At 38.1% G+C, this 19,055-nt stretch overlaps 2 protein-coding genes across 2 annotated transcripts in view; one reads left to right on the top strand and one right to left on the bottom strand.

Moving 5' to 3' along the window:
* Positions 1-19,055, bottom strand: part of CNTNAP2 (contactin associated protein 2) — a 1,422,658-nt gene that overhangs the window by 1,158,383 nt on the left and 245,220 nt on the right. The gene's annotated exons all lie outside the window — the stretch shown is intronic.
* LOC116814483 (shieldin complex subunit 2-like) lies at positions 9,563-12,380 on the top strand. Its single transcript, XM_032762056.2, is given in 4 exon segments — positions 9,563-9,949; positions 9,951-11,629; positions 11,837-12,211; positions 12,214-12,380. Coding segments are annotated over 4 exon segments (2,502 nt in total). The 5' UTR covers positions 9,563-9,668.

Below are 19,055 nucleotides of genomic sequence, written 5' to 3'. Positions count from 1 at the left end.
ATAGCAGAATTGGAGGAAAAGTAAAAAGAGAAAACAAATGTACTGAGGAAAATGTCTCATGATTTTATGCATTTTAACCTTATGTCATCCTCAAAACTACTGTGACAGCTAGATATAACGATCTTTCCACTGATACCCAGAGAAGTTAAGTGAATATGCCTACAGTCAGGTACCTGATAAACTAGACAGAACAGACTTAAATACATGTCTTCTGACCACAATGTGCTACAACCCATAACGCACACTGGAAGGAAGCTATTACAAGATGCTCACTTAAAATATAGTTATGTGACTTGTACCTGTAGACTTCCATATGAAACCATCCCCTATTTCCATCTGCTTTATTCACATAAGCCGGCTGTGCCTCTGCTTTCACTCTGAAGCTTTAGAATTTGATAAAGAAATGTATGACTTGTCCAGGAAAAACCAATCCACATTGTAGAAAAGGAAATGTGGGAACATGCATTGGTGTTGGGAGGACTTAACTACTATGCTTTTTCACCGGAATTATTGAAGACAGCATGGGCTAGTCTAGAGCACTAGACGTGGAATTCATGTTCACAACTGTTACCAAGAACTGCAAGTTTAGGAGGTCACTTAACTCCCCAGGCCTCAGTTTCTGCATCAACAAAATAGTTTACACTGGAGTTTATATTGGATCATCTCTATGTTCATTTGCACCCCTAATCTTCGACTTTGTCTTTTTCACCTATAAGCTGATTATTATAGTTTATAGCTGGATTTAGAGGGTATCATGCAGTTATAGATGAGTTCATTGAGGGGACTGGACATTTTTTCAAGTACAGGAGAACAGTTAGGGGGTGCTGCAATCATACATGCTTGTGCTGTAAATAAGCAAAAAAATGTGAAGGAAAAAAATCTAAGGACTTCTGATATGGTTACATAGAGCATTAATGGAGATAGTCCAGTTAATATATATTTATTGTTATAAGTTTCAAATTGCTAGAAGGAAGATATTGAATGCTCCTAATGCAAAGAAATAAGTGTTTGAGATGCTGGATATGCTAATTACTCTGATCACCAGACATTATATGTGTTGAAATATCACCATGTACTCTATGAATATGTACAACTATGCATCAATTAAAAAATAAAAATAATTTAAAAATAAAATAAAAAACAAATTAACTTATTAACCAATTTCATTTTTACTCAAGACTGTTGAATGGTGATTGAGTGATTTCACCAACAGGGTTGCACTGCCTGTGGTTTCTTGCCATCTATTACTTTGAACGTCTCTGTCTCTATATTGTTTTTATTTCTACTTATTTACTTCTGTAGCAAACCATCATCATTCTTGTATGTCACCCATCTAAACACTAAGATGTTGAACTTGGTGTTCCCATTTGCACTCATTATTTTAATCAAACAAATATTTGCACTCATTATGTACTTAAGACTTTGTTCAATACTGAAACGATGCAATCTGTTCTGTTGCCTCTCTCCATCCCCCTCTGAACCTGCACTATTGATCTAGTCACTCAACCTATTACATTTTCCCAAGTTCCATATTTTTCATGAAGCCTAGATTCTATAGTGAGTCATCTCACTTATAGTTTTCATTATCACCCTCCATGTAAAAGATCCTTAACTTCCTTCACACAGAGGGTCCCTTATTCATGCTCATCCTGATCTGTGGACTCCCAATTTCCTAGCGTCATTTTAAAAAATAAATAGCACTTGAATTGGAGAAATACCAGTAAGTTATGAATGCCTGATGGCAGTACCGTAGTTTTGGAGTTCCATACATGTGGTAAGTATTGTAACTGGGTGTGTTTTGTGCCTAAGGAATGTTTATGAGAGGAATACCCCTCATTAGGAGGAGGCTATTACGGCAGAAGATCCTGCACACACACCCACTGTGCATTTCGTCTCCTTTCACCTGAGCTGTTGTTACCTGGAGCCCCAAAGGAGTGCTCCCAGGTTATGTGATTAGATTGCTGAGTGGGCTGCTGCAAGGATTCCCTTTGAAAGGAACTACTCAATGTTGCCCTGCTTGGCAGGCTTGCTTCCTGTTCAACAGACTTCTGTGTAAGCTGATTCTGAATGTGATCAATAATTGCCTTCTAAGCCTCAATGTTTCACTGGACCTCAAGAGACTGCCTGATGGACATTGCCCTAGCTCATTTCTACAATTAGCCATTTACTTCCTCTTAAAGCAACTCCATCTCTCCACTAAAACTGCTTTCTCAAAAGCCACCAATGAGACTTTTTCCCCCACACCAAAGCCTTTTCAGTCTCTTGATGCCCAAGTGTTTTTGACACCTATCAGCATCCCTTCTTTCATAAAATTCTCTCACTTGGTCCACGTGTTTCTTTTTTCTCATAATACCTATAATTATTCCTTTGTTTCCATGCCTGATTTTTTTCTTTCCCACCCCCCCCAAGAATTGTAAATTATCAGCAAAATGTCAGTCCTAGTATTTTTTTTTTTTTTTCCTGAAGACTTCACTCAAGGTCAGTCTTGTGACTCGACTTATTATATCCAAATCTTCCTCCAACCACCACTACATGTTTTCGTTGAATTACGCAGATGACACCAAGTTCAATGCGTCCATTAACTGTCCTGTTCCCCACCACTCCCCTCACACAGACGGGGTCCCTTACCATCTCTTCAGAGGCAAATTCACATGTTACTCCTCAGGTTTCAAATGTAGATCTCGTTTGTCATCCTGTTCCCTGCTTCTGTAATTTTATGGAGTATGCCTAGTTTTTCTTTGGGAGCTATTTTCTACTGTTCTACCTCTTTATTCTCTTTACTACCACTTAGTCCAGGCTATCACCCTTGACTCAAGCTGTTTCTGGACTCAAGGGCCTTTTTCTATCCTGTACTACTGTATACTGCTCCTACATTTAACACCCGCATATCGCTTATCATGCCATTTTTACACCTAGTGACCTATGGTAACAGGACAGAAAGCTGTAATATTATATGTCCCTAAATGAATGCAGAGCCCCCTTCAAGTGTAGCTCTCAACACCTCTTTGGTAGGCTTTTTGAATTTTATAATCTAAAGACAGCATCCATCTTTCTCTCTCACTCTGAGAATCAAAAGATCTCATTTTCTCCCTCTAGGTCGCAAGGTCTTTCTTCCCCACCAACCATAGGGTGCGCCACTTTAGTGTGTTAAAATAAGGTGCAATCTTTGCTGGACTACAACCCAGTCTTCCTCACTTCAATGTGGTTTATATCAATAACAAAATCTTATTTTAAAATACCAAGTATATGGTCTTAGTTTTCAAAGTCCCATGCCACTCATCATTTTCCTTATTAAAATATGGGCAGGTGTGGTGGCTTACACCTGTAATCCCAGCACTTCAGGAAGCCAAGGCGGGTGGATTCCTTGAGGTCAGGAGTTCGAGACCAGCCTGGCCAATGCAGTGAAATCCTGTCTCTACTAAAAATACAAAAAATGTTAGCTGCGCATGGTGGTGTGCACCTGTAATCTTAGCTATTCTGGTGGCTGAGGAACGAGAATCCCTTGCACCCAGAAAGCAGAGGTCGCAGTGAGCTGGAGATTGCACTACTGTACTCCAGCCTGGATGACGAAAGCTCAATAAATAAACAAACATAAAAATAAAATATGTACAGAGACCTCTACCTATTATTTATATGAAAACAAAAGGAAGAGTGGTTTTATTGTAAAATGTATCACTTTTTTCTTCATTTTTTTGATATGGCATGGCAACTTTACCTCCAGAGGTGCAAAATTATAGAATAAGAGCAAAGTTAACCGTAATTGACTTTAAAATACATAGTACCCAATGCATATAACATATAATACTTGGCCGGGCATGGTGGCCCACACCTGTAATCCCAGCACTTTGGGAGGCCAAGGCGGGCAGATCACTCGAAGTCAGGAGTTCGAGACCAGCCTGGTCAACACAGTGAAACCCTATCTCTACCAAAAATACAGAAATTAGTCAGCCGTGGTGGCATGCACCTGTAGTCCCATCTAATTGGGAGGCTGAGGTGGGAAGATTGCTTGAACCCTGGAGGTGGAGGTTGCAGTGAGTTGAGATTCTACTACTGCACTTCAGCCTTGGGGATAGAGCAAGACTGTGTGTGTGTGTGTGTGTGTGTGTGTGTGTGTGTGTATGTATAATGTTTACCAATACAAGCATTTGTAGCTGTTGAAAAAGGTAAACAACCAAAAAGGTAAAGTTCACATTGCTGCTTCTGTAGACACTTAATATGCCTAAGTAAACAAATACATAAATAGAACTCATTTTACTTGGCAGAGGATCATTATCTACGCACACTTCGCTTCTTGCTGCAGGTTTCTTTCCCCATCATAATTTTATATCTAAGTTGTTCACATGTGCTGCCAATACATGATTGCAATTATAACTTAGAAATAAAGGCAATTCTACATTTCTTCTCTTTTCTGAGCAAGATAATTGTATTTCTTTGGAATATAAATTGCTATGATTTTTCAAGTAAGAAATTCTTCAAAGAACAATTAAGTCTTTGCTGAAACACAATATAGAAGATAGTTCTAGAGAAGATTACAGCGTTTCAATTCAGTGCCCCCAATGAGAATTTTAAAAATTGGCTTAACTGTTGCCTAAAGTCATACCTCAGATTCTAAGATGTCAAGCTGTAAGTTTTGAATGAGCTTAAATACATTCACCAACATAAGCAAGCCCTGTAAACTGTAAAGCCCTGTAAACTGCAAGCCCTGTAAACTGTAAAGTTATTTGAGTGAATCAAATGTTATTTACTACATATAACCAAAAATAGGAAAAATCATATGGTTAAACATGACACACATTTAACTAAAAGTTTAACACATTTCTCCATTATCTTATTTCTTATACAGAACGAATGCACAGAAAAAAAAAAAATCAACCAAAAGAGTTTGTTTAAAGTTAACACGAGGGAATCAAAAACTTCTTTAGTTCAAAATGACTGATTCAAAATTATTGGTTTTAGAGAATTTTATTTTTATACTAGTACTTGGTGATACATTTTTCCTATTATTGTAATACTTTGGAGGTGCTAACTCCTGTAAACTGTGTTTTTGTCATTCTGATGTAATTATAAATACTGTATTATTGTAAGTGGCATTAGGAAAAAACTTATAGAACCTTATAGTCAAGGAAAAGGTGAGCAAGAATGACCTTCTGGTGATCAGAGGGTCTTTCAAATAAAATGAAGTTTTCACTGACTCAGTGAGAACAGATTGTGTGTTGCACCCTGACTGGCATCTTTCACTTTCACAGAAAGGCCCTGTGCAGTTGGGGGTGGAGGGAACACACCACAGAAATCACATGAATGCCATAAAAATCACTGAATCCCAGAGGTCAGGAATTCAGAGATACATGAAGACACCCAACCACTGGGTTGCATTCAAAGAGTCAGGGGAATGAATCCCATTTTTTTCACTTACTGTGGGGCTGGAGCAAGTCACTTACAAAAGAAGGCCCTTGTCATTAAAACAGGAATAAGACTTATGCCATAGAAGATTAAGAGTCGCCAATAAGATAGTATATCAGCACAGTGCTTGTCAGAAGATACACTCAGAAAATGGCACTCTTAAGTACATAGTGGTACCTAGAGACACTCGTCCAGCCTGAAGCCTGAGGATTGTTCAGGATGTGGAATGATCAGCATCATGCAGCATCAGGCTGCCCGGAAGAAAGGCTCTTTTAACCTGATCTCTGTGTCTAAGATCAGGGGATTCACTTTAGAGCCTCCCAAACTGGAAGAAACAGTTTTGCTCACAGCGGTTTTGTATTTCCTAGTTATAATTATGTACACCTGGTTATTCTTTTTCTGCTTTCAAAATCTTCAGAGATCTTTGGTTTCCTGTTCCCAATGTGGATCCTTTCATCCTCATACCCTCTGAGAAAGCGATTTATTTTTAATGCTCTAAGAAAATGGCAGGGGCAATAAATAAAAAAAAAAAGCAATAAGATGATGTTCTATCTTGTAACATTTTATCTTTTTCTTACACACACACACACACACACACACACACACACACACAGAGAGAGAGAGAACCTGTTAAGCTAATCAGCAGGATTGGCTCCAACTGAATCTGGCTGGTGCTTCTACGTGGCTAGGGAACCCAGGTTTGTTAAAAATGGTGCTTCTGGGTCATTTTCTATATTAGATTCCAGAATAACAATGGTGAATCACAGTGCCTATGCTCCAATCTAGTGGATAAGTTTCAATCCAGAGACCGAGGACCATAACAGAAATGTACAAGCATCAGAATAAGCAGTAGCCAATACCACGTAAGAAAATAATCTAAGTTTTAACGACCTGGACTAGGCATGTTATTCTCTCCCACTGAGGCTCTCTGAAGTTCAACTTCTTTAGGATTACCAGTCTTTATTTGATCCCTGACAAGGCCCAACCTGATTTTTGGAGAATCAAGTGGAATGACAGAATATCAACTAGTGAATTTTTTATTGAACACAAGAGGCAGGCTTCCTGAGTTCAGATCCAGCCTCTGCCACAAACCACATACCACACTGTTGAGTGTAAGCTAGCTATTTAAACTTTCGGTGTCTCAGGTTTATCATCTATAAAATGGGGATAATTCTTATACCTACATCATAGAGTAATTGTGTAATTGGGTTGATTTTTGTAAAATGCATAAAGCATACATAACAGCAGAAACTGCAAATGTTTGATAGATACATGACAGGATAAATCACTCTATCATGAGTTTGGTATTATAATTAGTATCGAATTCAAGGATTGAAAAGCACATCTCATATCACCTTCCCCCCAATGCACAACTTAGATTAGTCAGTTACAAAACTTGGAACACTCTAAAAGAAAAATTATTTTTCTAGTCTTATTATTTCATTATGGTATGAAATTATTATCCCTGCTTTATAGAGGAAGCAATTGAAATCCAGGAAGTTAAAATTACTTACTAAAAGTGAACAAAAGATAAAACGTGAGAAGAGACGAGACTAGAAACTGAGAAAAAATAAATGTCATCAAACCTGTTGGGAGACAGAGCTTTTTTGCAAGATGTAATTCACAGCCCTTCCTGAAAATAATTAGAATTCCTGATAACACACTTGAGCAATTTTCTGATAAACTCTCATGATACTTAAAGATCCTTTCTGGGAAGATCCACTCAGCTGATTATCAGTTTTGAAACTTGCCTACATCTTGAATCCATCTTACAAGTAGCCTAATCTTTAACCAGGCAATTCTTCATTTTATGACCTCTCCCCACCACCCCTCACCCAAATGTTTCTACCTAGGGGGGAGTCTTGAATTCAGCTTATTCAGCAACTTTTCATCCAACAGCACGTTTGAAATAAAACATAATGTGGGCTCATAATCATCTTCTCTGAGAAGTTGTCTTTAAATATGTAGATATTTCCCAGTTGAATACAACACTTTTTCCTGTATTCCCAAAGATTCTTACTCCTTGCTGTTTTTTTTTTTTTTTTTTATTAATCCCCAAACTCATATATCCATTGAATTAAACTTGGAAGGAATATTAGGAACCAACTAGTCCAACTTTCTGGATTTAAAACATCTGCATCTTTCCAGCTACAAACACAGAGACTCAAAGATAACTTTAAGCCGAAGATAAGTATCTGCAATAAGCCATTACCCTGGGAACAAATAGTTTTTCTATTCACAGTAGGTTCATTTTTTTTATTTGTTTGCTAGTTGGTCGGTTGCTTGCCTCTCCCTTTCCCATTCAGGCTCTAGGCGAAGTAATAGGAAGGTATCATGAGCAGTGCACAGTCAGGCATGACCAGGTCCACAAATATTTGCGTCTTTCCCTAATGTCAGACTTTCACCAACGGTATTTCAATCATCAAAGCCATGAGCTACCTGAAGCTCCAGAGGAGGCAGTTCTCTTTAGTGCTACCCATTCACTTGGCAGAGCCATAGGCACACAAGCTCAAGTCACTCCACAGGTCAGTCAATATTGCAAACCATACATAATCTAATCTATCTAATCTATCTATCTATCTATCTGTTTTGACTAAACCTTCCACAACAAAGTAACATTTAATATCAAGATAAAAGAGATAGGAAAAAAGGGTTAACAAACCAGTTCAGAGAGAGCAATGTGGACCAAACAATGCCTCGTCCTGATCCAGGTGGTCCATCAGGGTCTTGCAAGGAAGAAACTTTAATGTGGGTGGAGTCTTCAGCAGGGGATGCTGGGTATTTAACACAAGGGACAGAAAGATGGCGTCTGCTAAGACAGCGGTTTCCAATTGGTGAAGTCCTGCTCTCTTTTATGGCCACAGAGTCCTCTGGCGAGGACTAATAGAGAAAGGGTGTGAATGATTATGTCCTTATCTGGTTGGGTGCAGTCTCTATTGGTTAGCTGAACACCTGGTCCCTGTTGCATGATGGCTTTTAAAATGCAAGATGGAGTCTTTTTCTAAGGTGGAGCTACTTATGCCAAGGGTGCTCTATAAAGAAAAGCTCTATAAAACAAACAGGAACAAAGCAACCCAAGGTTGGTAAGAGAAGCTCAAGAGAAAACATGAGATAGCCAGTGGTTCTCAAACTTTAGCCTGCACTGAAATTCACCAGAATCGCCTGGAGGGCGTGTTCAACGGACTGCTCAGCTGGAGCCCCTCATTGCTGATTTTGTAAGTCTAGGGTGAGGTCTGAGAATCTGCATTACTAACAAGTTTTCAAGTGACTCAGATGATACAAGGAGCCACATTGTGAACCACCCAGATGTGTTTCTTCAGTGGAAACTTCTTTTTGATCATCACCTTCAGGCCAGACACACCCTTTCCCTCCTTCTCCTCCAAACTCCAAAGCTCTCCCTCCACCTAAAAGAGGGACTGTACTAAGAGAGACTGAGAATCCAGACACATGAGGCTGACAAGACTGTCAGATGCCAGGGCGTGGGGGGTGCTTAGTGGATAAGGGGTAATGATTAGATAAGTGGGAGATGATATAGCAGGAGTTTCTAGAAGGATTTCAGAGGGAATTTCCCTGGAAAAATTAGATCCTCACCCTGAAGGGCCACTTCTGAATCTCCATCTGCACTTTTTGATTATAAAAAGCTGATTCCTTCTCGCCCATTTTTTTTCTCCTTGCAGGGGAAAGAGATCCAAAAAGGGGCAGGTTCTCCTGATCAATACTATCCTTCGAAAAGTTTTACTTGGAGAGGTTATTTGGGTAACATGTTTAACATTTGCAAATCCACCACCCCTCTTCTCCCACTTTCCCTAACATCTATTAACATATCTGGAATTGTTTTTATGGGTGTTCCCAGCCTCTGCTGGCTGATGTTAACGTCACATGGGGAGCTTGTGAAAAATAAGACCAGGGAACTACCTCATTCAGATCCACGCAATCAGAATTGGAAGGCTATGGTCTGGTATTAGAATTTTTTTAAGTTTCCAGGTGATTCCGATGTGCCTCCTATGGGGAAAAAAGTCAGTTTCAATCAAATAGTCAGTTACATCTCTGTGAGACTGAGCTGTCTTTTAATCTGGATAATGAGAAAATACCTAACCCACAGGCTGATTTAGGCAGCATGAAAGCTGCGTGAGGGTTGTGTGTGCAGAGAAAAAGAAAGGGCAGAGGGAGAGCTTTTCAGAAACGGAGCCTCTGGCGGGGCTCTCAGTGAATAATATACTATGACCTGAATCCTGAATTTTCCTTGATGGGCAAAAGATTAAGAAATCATGAGTGGAGGATCTCAAGTCCACATTTTTTGGGGTGCTCCAGTCGCTCCACTGAAAATGACAGTATCACAAGACACAGCTTCTTTAATGTCTGTTGCTGACCCCTGGAAAAAAATTCAGCTTTTATACAGTCAACATTCTTTATATCTGAAGGATGAAAAACAGCACAAAAACCTTGAAAACTATGAAGTCCCAGAATCTATTGGTTCTCCAGATCTTAGTGGTCATTTCTTAGCAAGCTGTATGAATAGATATGTTCATGTGAAAGACGACTTTGTACGTTGTTTCTGAAACACAGAATATAGAATCCCAGAAGATTCACTCCTCTAGACTGGGTGATATAACTAGCTCTAATATGCAAATATGTGGATTTAAAAGCACAGTTCCGCATTTAACCAAAGAAGAAAAGTATCAAAAGCTTCTCAGTGAAAATAAAATTATAGATGAACAGCCTAAACATCAGTCAGATATATGTGGTCAGAACTTTAACACAAATTTGTTTCAGTTAGGCCATAAATGTGCAGCTATGTTGGATTTGGTTTGTAGTACTGAACAAATTAATATAGGGCCTGAAGTGGTACAAAGAGAGTGTGTGCCAACGGAATATCATGAAATACAAAACCAGTGTTTCGGATTATTTTCCTCGAATGCAGTACATAAGTCAAGGTCTGAAGCAGCAGTTAGGAAGGTCTCAGACCTTAAAATATCAACTGATACAGAATTTCTCAGTATAATTACCTCCAGCCAGGTTGCTTTTTTAGCTCAAAAGAAAGATAAAGGGCGGAGTCCTATAAATAAAGGGAATGTAAACATGGAGACTGAACCAAAGGCAAGTTATGGGGAGGTAAGAATACCTGAAGAGTATTGGATTCAGCTTGATGGTTTTACAGAAGCATATGAAAGTGGACAAAACCAAGCATATTCCCTTGAACTTTTTAGTCCTGTTTGTCCTAGAACAGAAAATAGCCGCATTCACATAAACTCTGATAAAAGTCTTGAAGAACATACGGGATCTCAAGAACTTTTCAGTTCTGAAGATGAACTGCCACCAAATGAGATACGTATTGAGTTGTGTAGCTCAGGAATACTGGGTTCCCAACTAAATGCCTTCCACAAAAGTGCTATTAAAAGAAGCTGCACCTCTGAAGATAAAGTGGGCCAGTCTGAAGCTCTATCTAGAGTCCTTCAAGTAGCTAAGAAAATGAAGTTGATTTCTAATGGAGGAGATTCTGCTATAGAAATGGATCGGAGGAATGTGTCTGAATTTAAGGGTATTAAAAAATATCATTAATAAAAAAACTGTGATTCTAAAAGCCAGAAGTATAATTGTTTACTCATGGTGCTATCTCCATGCCATGTGAAGGAAATAAACATAAAATTCAGACCAAATTCTGGCTCTAAAGTGCCTTTAGCAACAGTTACAGTAATTGATCAATCAGAAACTAAGAAGAAGGTTTTTCTGTGGAGGACTGCAGCATTTTGGGCATTTACAGTGTTTCTTGGAGATATAATTTTACTCACAGATGTTGTTATTCATGAGGACCAATGGGTTGGCAAGACAGTACTACAATCAACATTTAGCAGTCAGTTATTAAATCTTGGGAGTTATTCATCTATTCAGCCTGAAGAATATTCCAGTATAGTTAGTGACGTTGTACTTCAAGACTTACTGGCATATATGTCCTCAAAACATTCCTACCTCAGAGATCTTCCTCCGAGGCAGCCTCAGAGGGTGAACAGTATCGACTTTGTAGAATTGGAGCACCTTCAACCTGATGTATTAGTCCATGCAGTACTAAGAGTTGTTGATTTCACTATACTGACAGAGGCAGTATACAGTTAAAGAGGACAGAAGCAGAAAAAAGTTATGTTAACAGTGGAACAGGCCCAAGATCAACATTATGTGCTTGTATTATGGGGTCCTGGAGCAGCCTGGTACCCTCAACTTCAAAGGAAAAAAGGTTATATTTGGGAATTTAAATATCTTTTTGTTCAACGCAATTACACACTAGAAAACCTAGAATTGCATACAGTGCCTTGGTCATCCTGTGAGTGCTTGTTTGATGATGATATAAGGGCAATTACATTTAAAGCAAAATTTCAAAAAAATGCACCCTCCTTTGTGAAGATATCAGACTTAGCAACCCACCTAGAGGATAAATGTTCAGGAGTCGTTCTAATTAAAGCCCAGATTTCAGAGCTGGCATTTCCTATTACAGCAGCTCAGAAGATAGCTCTAAATGCTCACAGTTCTCTGAAGAGTATTTTTTCTTCTCTTCCCAACATCGTATATACTGGCTATGGAAAATGTGGATTGGAACTAGAAACAGATGAGAACAGGATCTACAAACAATGTTTTAGCTGCTTGCCATTTACTATGAAGAAAATATACTATAGGCCAGCGTTAATGACTGTTGTTGATGGAAGACATGATGTTTGCATCCGTGTAGAATCAAAGCTGATAGAGAAGATTCTTCTCAACATTTCTGCAGACTGCCTCAACAGAGTGATAAGTCCTTCCTCAGAGATCACCTATGGGATGGTCGTGCAGACCTGTTCCACTCCTTGTTGGCAGTCAGCACAGAACCTTGTGTATTGAAGATTCACAGCCTTTTTGTGTTAGATGAAAACAGCTATCCATTACAACAAGATTTCTCCCTCCTGGATTTTTATCCTGACATTGTAAAGCATGGAGCCAATGCCTGTCTCTGAGGCCAGAGGAAGAAATTGCAGGCATTTCAAGGAAGAAGTACTGAAATGATTTGTCTTTTGAAATAAATGAATGACAGGGCTTTTGCTTTGGATTTTTTAAGAAATATATTTTACAAAGAGAGTTGCACTAGATATATAAATCAAAACTTTTTTCTAAGAAAATCCTGTGAGGTTTAAAAAGATTGTTTTTGTCTTTTGGTTTCTTCCTTTCTTCTGGAGAAATGATCTACCAATCAAGGCAATATGTAGCAGATCCCTGGGAATTAAAGATTTGCCCATATGTTCACTGTATTTGGTCCCTGCCACGTTCCAGGCATTGTACTAAGAATGGGGAACCACAGGGAAGACATTCCCTCAGAAACTGCTGCAGTGCTTTTGCTTATCCCTACCTAAAAAACCGTCAATGTGAAATCATTTCCTTGATTATAACTATAATGATAATGGATTAGTTTATATAAACTTATGTTTAGACAAGTTCAAGACAAGCGTGTCTTTCTATAAAAAGTATTGAAAATGGAGGAAATGAGATCATGTTTCAATTTATCAAAGCAGGGAAGAGCATTCTATGGTTAGTTCGTGTCTAGGATTTGAGTGCCTTACTCAATGTATTTAGCAGCAAACATGTAGCAATCTGTTCTCTCATTGTGATTGTGGAAGAAGCTCATGTAAAATGGTAGTCATTAATGAGGAAGTATGGCGTGGTACTTACTCTGTAAGTTCAGAGTATGCCGAGTGTTAATAGATTATCATATGGCCTGAAAATAAATTATGATGAAAAAAAAAAAAAAAAAAAAACCAGAAACGGAGCCTCCAGCAAAGAGCACGGAACTTTGGTAGGAAGCAATTGACTAAAATTACTGCCCAAAGTTATGTCACGACTGGACTCAATCATTTATGACCTCTGACTAGTATGAAGACTGAAAACCTCAGCTTACCCAAGTCCACTGCATTTCCAAACTCTGGCTCTGAATCTTCTGTGGTGTGAGAGGGAGATTGAAGATTGGTGCTGAAACCTTCTTTTTTTTTTTTTTTTTTTTATCTTCAATGTCTTCCTTTATTAGAGGAGACAATTTATGTTATTCAAAGGACTGCTCTAATGTGGTTTCTTTTTAATCAAGAGACCATTGTTGGTGTGTTCAAAGGTGTTAGCACTTGGATTATATTGAGAAGACAGACAATGGTTACTTTACAAAATATAAATTTTTTTAACTTGAGTGAGAGAATTATGGTTTGAATGTCTCTTGGGGGAATAGAATATATTGGTAGTAACTTTGATAACTTGTGTCTCTTAATGTGGTGAGTGGAACACAAATTTAGTTTAAATCTCTGTATATGCATGAACTTGAGAAAATAACACTCAGTGGCCCACATAATGAGGAAATCCTATAATCACAGGCATAAAATAAGCTATTTCTTTCCTAGCCTTTCTTCTGTTTTTAACAAGTTGACTCAGAATCCCTGGAAATTTTCCAAAAAATGGGCTCCTACAGCAATCATGTAATGCTTAAGTATTTTTCTTAACCCTATACAAGCTATATTGATGAAACTTGCTTTGTATTTTCAACTAATTAGGTTGGGTAGAAATTTCCCTCAGTCTCTGGCATTCAGAAATTTTGTATGTGTGTGTGTGTTTTCCACCAATGCTTAAATATCAAGTTTTTTTTCTTCTCCCATAGATCAGTGGACCATTAAGGCCAGCATTGATTCAAAGTAACATTCCTGTGCTTCGTCATGACTCAGTTGTAAGACACTTGGTCTCCTCTGTCCTAAGCTCCTTACAACCTTGTTCTCTCTTCATGCCTGTTTTCAAAACCATGTAAATAATATGCAAAGTTCTATCCCATCCATCTAAATTTCAACCTTAGGCATTCAAAATTCATCTTCTGTAAGCACAAGTTCTATTTCTCATTATCTTTCACTGGGGTGGCCTAAGAATCATTGTTTAAATAGCAAGACTATGTGCATGCTCATCATCACCTTGTCTCTTTATTCATATTGTTTTCCAACCTAAAGTAGTCTCGACTTCTTTACTAATGACAAACTGCCATGACAGCCACCGGCCCCATAAGGGACAATTAAGAGAGTTTGGTCACAAGAAAAGTAGCTCATCAAACCCTTTCATTACAGACAATGGCTGGCCAGAGAAAATACCACTGACCCTAACCCAGGACAATCCTCCTGTCTTTGAATGTCTCCACGCTGCTCACTTGCCTCCTTGCACCCAACCAAGACTGCCAGGTGTACCTGAACACCAACTAGGAGGTCTCCCACTTCCACACACAAAAAAGGGAATCCCACAGGAATGAAATGCTTACCAGAGATTGTCTCAGTCTCTTTTAACTATATAAAACTTCCATTGCTAAAAACTTTAAACCCCCGTTGACATAAAAGTAGCAATAGATGGGGACCTGCGCCAAATCTTATAAATAAACAACTATTTTAAACGTGTCTCAGACTTAGTCTTTGCCACTATCTAAATCCCATAACCTTTTCGGAAGCAGTTTTGGTTCCAATGTGTGTGGTTATCCAACCTGCAATTATCCCTTTTATGTGGTATTTGCCTATTTCTACCCCTCTGTGGACTCACGCCCTCCCACTTCCACACAAGAATGGTAAAGTAATGGTAAGGAATTGAAAGGAGAGAAACTGTATTTTCCTTTTTCTTTCTGGCCTCCTCTTTATCATCCCCTTATACCGTTTTTTTTTTTTAAATTAATTTCCTTTTCCTTTTAAAATTTCTGTATACCTAAAACTGAACCTAAACATAAGCATAAAATGCACCCTTAGTAAATGTTTTACAGCATGCTTAACAGTCTTCTCCTAAGGAAATAAGAATGAAACAGACCAGATGGCTATGTTACTTTACATACATAACGTTTAGTCCCTATGGCACTTTAACTATTCCTTTGATATTATTAGAAGAAACTTCAGTATTTCATATATGCTTGCAAATGATAAACAAAAAACTTTTAAAGGACTCAGAGTTTTTTTAACAGCAATGTATCTCCGTCCACTCTGGTAATCAATCTTTATCTTCAGTGTTTGAATAATATTCATAAATGTATGACCTATACTAAGTTCTTAGTAAATATCTTTGAATGCAAACATGAATGAATGTAAAAATGAATGATTGAATGAAGGACAATCCATAGAAGATGTTTTTAAATGAGAAAAGAACTCATAGATAAGAAAGAATGGGAATTTGGGAGCAGGTATAAAAATGGAAATTGAACGGAGATTAATTAGGCCATTATTCTATGGTGCCACAGATCTGTGACTCTTATTGACTGTTTTGATGGGCATTATAGTTAATGCTGGCCACCTGCCAAGGAGGTGACTTGATTCTGTTGTTTAGCAGAGCTGCAAACAGTACAATGTGTCTAGCATCCTACTGAAAGCGATTTTACTCATTTGTATTGCTAAGAACCCCGAGGAGAGGGGAAATAAAATTCAAATAACAAGAAATTATCTTTAATGTAAAAATGTAATAATAATATCTAGAAAATATGTCCTAGCTGGATTATTAATTTCAAATATAGAAGCACTCTTTCTAAATCTTTATAACCTATGATACTACTTTTTATAATATTAGAAACCCCATAGGGACTGAAGTAGAGACTTGTTAAATACAGTGGAATGAAGTGAATTAAAAGCTTCTTTCATCTCTGTTTAGTGATTGAGTCTCAGAAACTTTTTTGTTGGGTTTAGATTATGTTCTTTACTATAACTTTCCAAAATAATTTGCCTTTCTTTCATTTTTCTATTTTGTCATACAAGTTTTTAGCAACTATTTTTAGTGTCACTATATAGAAACAGCATGATGTTTGATCTTATGTTGTAACTTCGCTAGGCCATGGTGGTCAGACATCACTCTGGATATTTCTATGAGGGTGTTTTAGGATGAGATTTACATTTAAGTTGCTGATTTTTAGTAAAGCAAATCGCCCTCTGCTATGATCTGAATGTTTGTGTACCTCTAAAATTCATATGTGGAAGCCTAGTCACTAATGTGATATTAGGAGGCAGGACTCTTGGGAGGCGATTAGATTATGAGAACAGAACCTTCATGAATGGGATTAATGCCCTTAGAGGCCCGAGAATTGGCTTGCCTCGTCCATCATATGAGGACACAGTAAAAAGACAACTCTCTATTAAGCAAGAAGTGGGACCTCACCAGACACTGAATCTGCCAGCAGCTTGGACTGCCCAGCCTCTAGAACTGTGAGAAATACATTTCTGTTGCATGCTATTTTGTTATAGAAGCCTGGAGGACTAAGACATCCTTCTTATTGAGGTGAGGGTAGTGGGAGGAGAGTTCATCCTATCAGCTGAAGGCCTGAACAGAAAAGGCTGACCTCCCCAAGCAAGAGGATATGTAGTGAGCAGACAAGCCTGCAGATTGGATTTGCAGCAGTCTTTCTTCCTTGGGCCTCCAACGTGCTGGCCCACCTGCAAATTTTGGACATGCTATCTGCCATAATTACATGAGTCACTTCTTCAAAATAAATCTCATATATATGTGTTTTATATATATATATATATATGCGTTATACATGTGTGAGTCTTATTTATATATAAGATTTTACAGAATTGTAAATAAATATGTGTATATATATAAATATATATGCATGCATGTATTTGTATATATAAATATATACATGTGTGCATAGATATGTGTATACACACACACAGGTACATATATCCTATTGGTTCTGTTTTCCTGAAGAACCATGACTAATGCAAACAATGACCAAAATTTGAAGATAAAAGCTGAAAGGAATTAGATTTTATTCTACAATTTTTTTTTTTTTTTTTTTTTGAGACAGAGTCTCGCCCTTTTGCCCAGGCTGGAGTGCAGTGGCATGATCTCAGCTTACTGCCACCATGCCACGCTAACTTTTGTATTTTTAGTAGAGATGGGGGTTTCAACCTTGTTGGCCAGGCTGGTCTTGAACTCCTAACCTCGTGATCCACCCACCTCAGCCTCCCAAAGTGCTAGGATTACAGGCATGACCGCACCCGGCCTCTAAGATGAAATTTTTTTTGAGATCCTAGATCAGTGAAAGCAAATGGGTTTCCTCTCAAGTGCTCCCTCTAGTGGACTGGCAGTGGCTGTCTGGACCAACCCGGGATGAAGCAGCAATTGATGCCCTGTGGGGGCTGGGGTGGATCAAGGGGGCCACAGGGCTTATTTGCCACCCCACAGAAAGGCAACTCCCTCCATCCCAGTAATACACTGAGGAAGGTCATTTTGTGCACGATGCATTCTCTAGAGAATTCCACTTTACACTGAAGTTTTTTTTTTTTTTTAATTTTTTATTTTTTTAGAAAAGGGATATTTTCCTCTCATTCAATGGCATGATTAAAATAATTCCTTCCCAAAATAAGAATTAATACGCTTTTGAGGGCCAGCAAGGGGAAAAAAGAACAATATAATTTCTCAGTTTAGACAAAAGCAAAATTATTTTTGAAAGTCTTCTAAGTATTTGAGGAAGTTGCAAAATTAAACCTCCAGAGGTTTAATGTCTTCCAAACGTTTCCCTTTTATTCCCCTAAGGCCTTCTAGAAATTTCGTTTTCAGTGCCTTTTGTGGCCACATAATAAAAGTTTTCTATGCTGAGGTCATTTTACCCAGCTTTACTTTCTGGAGTAAATTTTTTTAATGTTGTGGACTCATATAGCTTATTAAAATGAGTAGTACTAAGAATCTAAGAAAAAAAGTATCTTCTATATGAGAAAACAGTCTGAGAACTACTCTTTGCATTATTTTTAAACAAATGATTAAAAAACATATGGGCAATAGGAAGTGATTACTTGGCCTGATCATGCTGACACCACAAAATTACAACCTCTCTCCAATCAGGTCTTAGCTCACAGAAGTCTTAAAAAACTGTTCTCCATCTACTTACCCTGCTTATCATATCATATACCTATTTATTATGTGTGTATCTCTCCCACTAAAATGTAAGTTCCTGGTGGAACAACACTTCATCTTTCTTGTTCATTGGTGTATCATCAGGACCTAAAATGGTGCCTGGCATTTATATTAAAGAAATATTTGTCCAGTGAATGGGTGGATGGCTGGACTGCTTTATACTGTCAAGATTTAATCGGCCACTAAGAGAAAATTACAAGGAAATCTGAGAATTATATATCTATTTTGGAGACAAAAACTAACATTTAATAAGTTTTGTTTTTTTTTTTAACATATAGGGTGCTTACTAAAGTCTACTCCTTGCAAAGAAACATCATTTTCTTTTTATTGGCTAATGAAGGCTGCTGGCCTCTGATCTCCCAATGGGAGCTGATAAAGCTGAGATGTTCAGAAGGGCCTTTTCTTTAACCCTTCCAGACTCTGTGGAGAGTAGACTGGGTTCCTGTGTATCAGATAATTTTTGTATATTTGAAATAGGTCTTGCCAGACCCGGGATGAAATGTACAAAGAGCAAGAATGGGAAAATGCAGCATAGTCACCAAAGGGTGAAGTGTCTTGGGAGAGAATGACAGTTGAAGAATTTAGATTTATTAAGTCAAGAATGGAGTCCCCACTTTCATCTCAGGCAGAAACAAGTGAGAAAAGTCGGACTGATCATGTGTAAAGGAGAAATGTTCACAGAAGCAAAACTGTCTATATCTTCAATAAGACCTATTTATTTTTATTTCTGTGAGGAAAAA

Source organism: Hylobates moloch, unplaced genomic scaffold (genome assembly GCF_009828535.3).
Source record: "Hylobates moloch isolate HMO894 unplaced genomic scaffold, HMol_V3 SCAFFOLD_1, whole genome shotgun sequence".
In the NCBI taxonomy this organism is placed as follows: domain Eukaryota; kingdom Metazoa; phylum Chordata; class Mammalia; order Primates; family Hylobatidae; genus Hylobates; species Hylobates moloch.
Note: the sequence above shows the minus strand (reverse complement) of the source record. Positions and strands in the feature narration are given on the sequence as shown.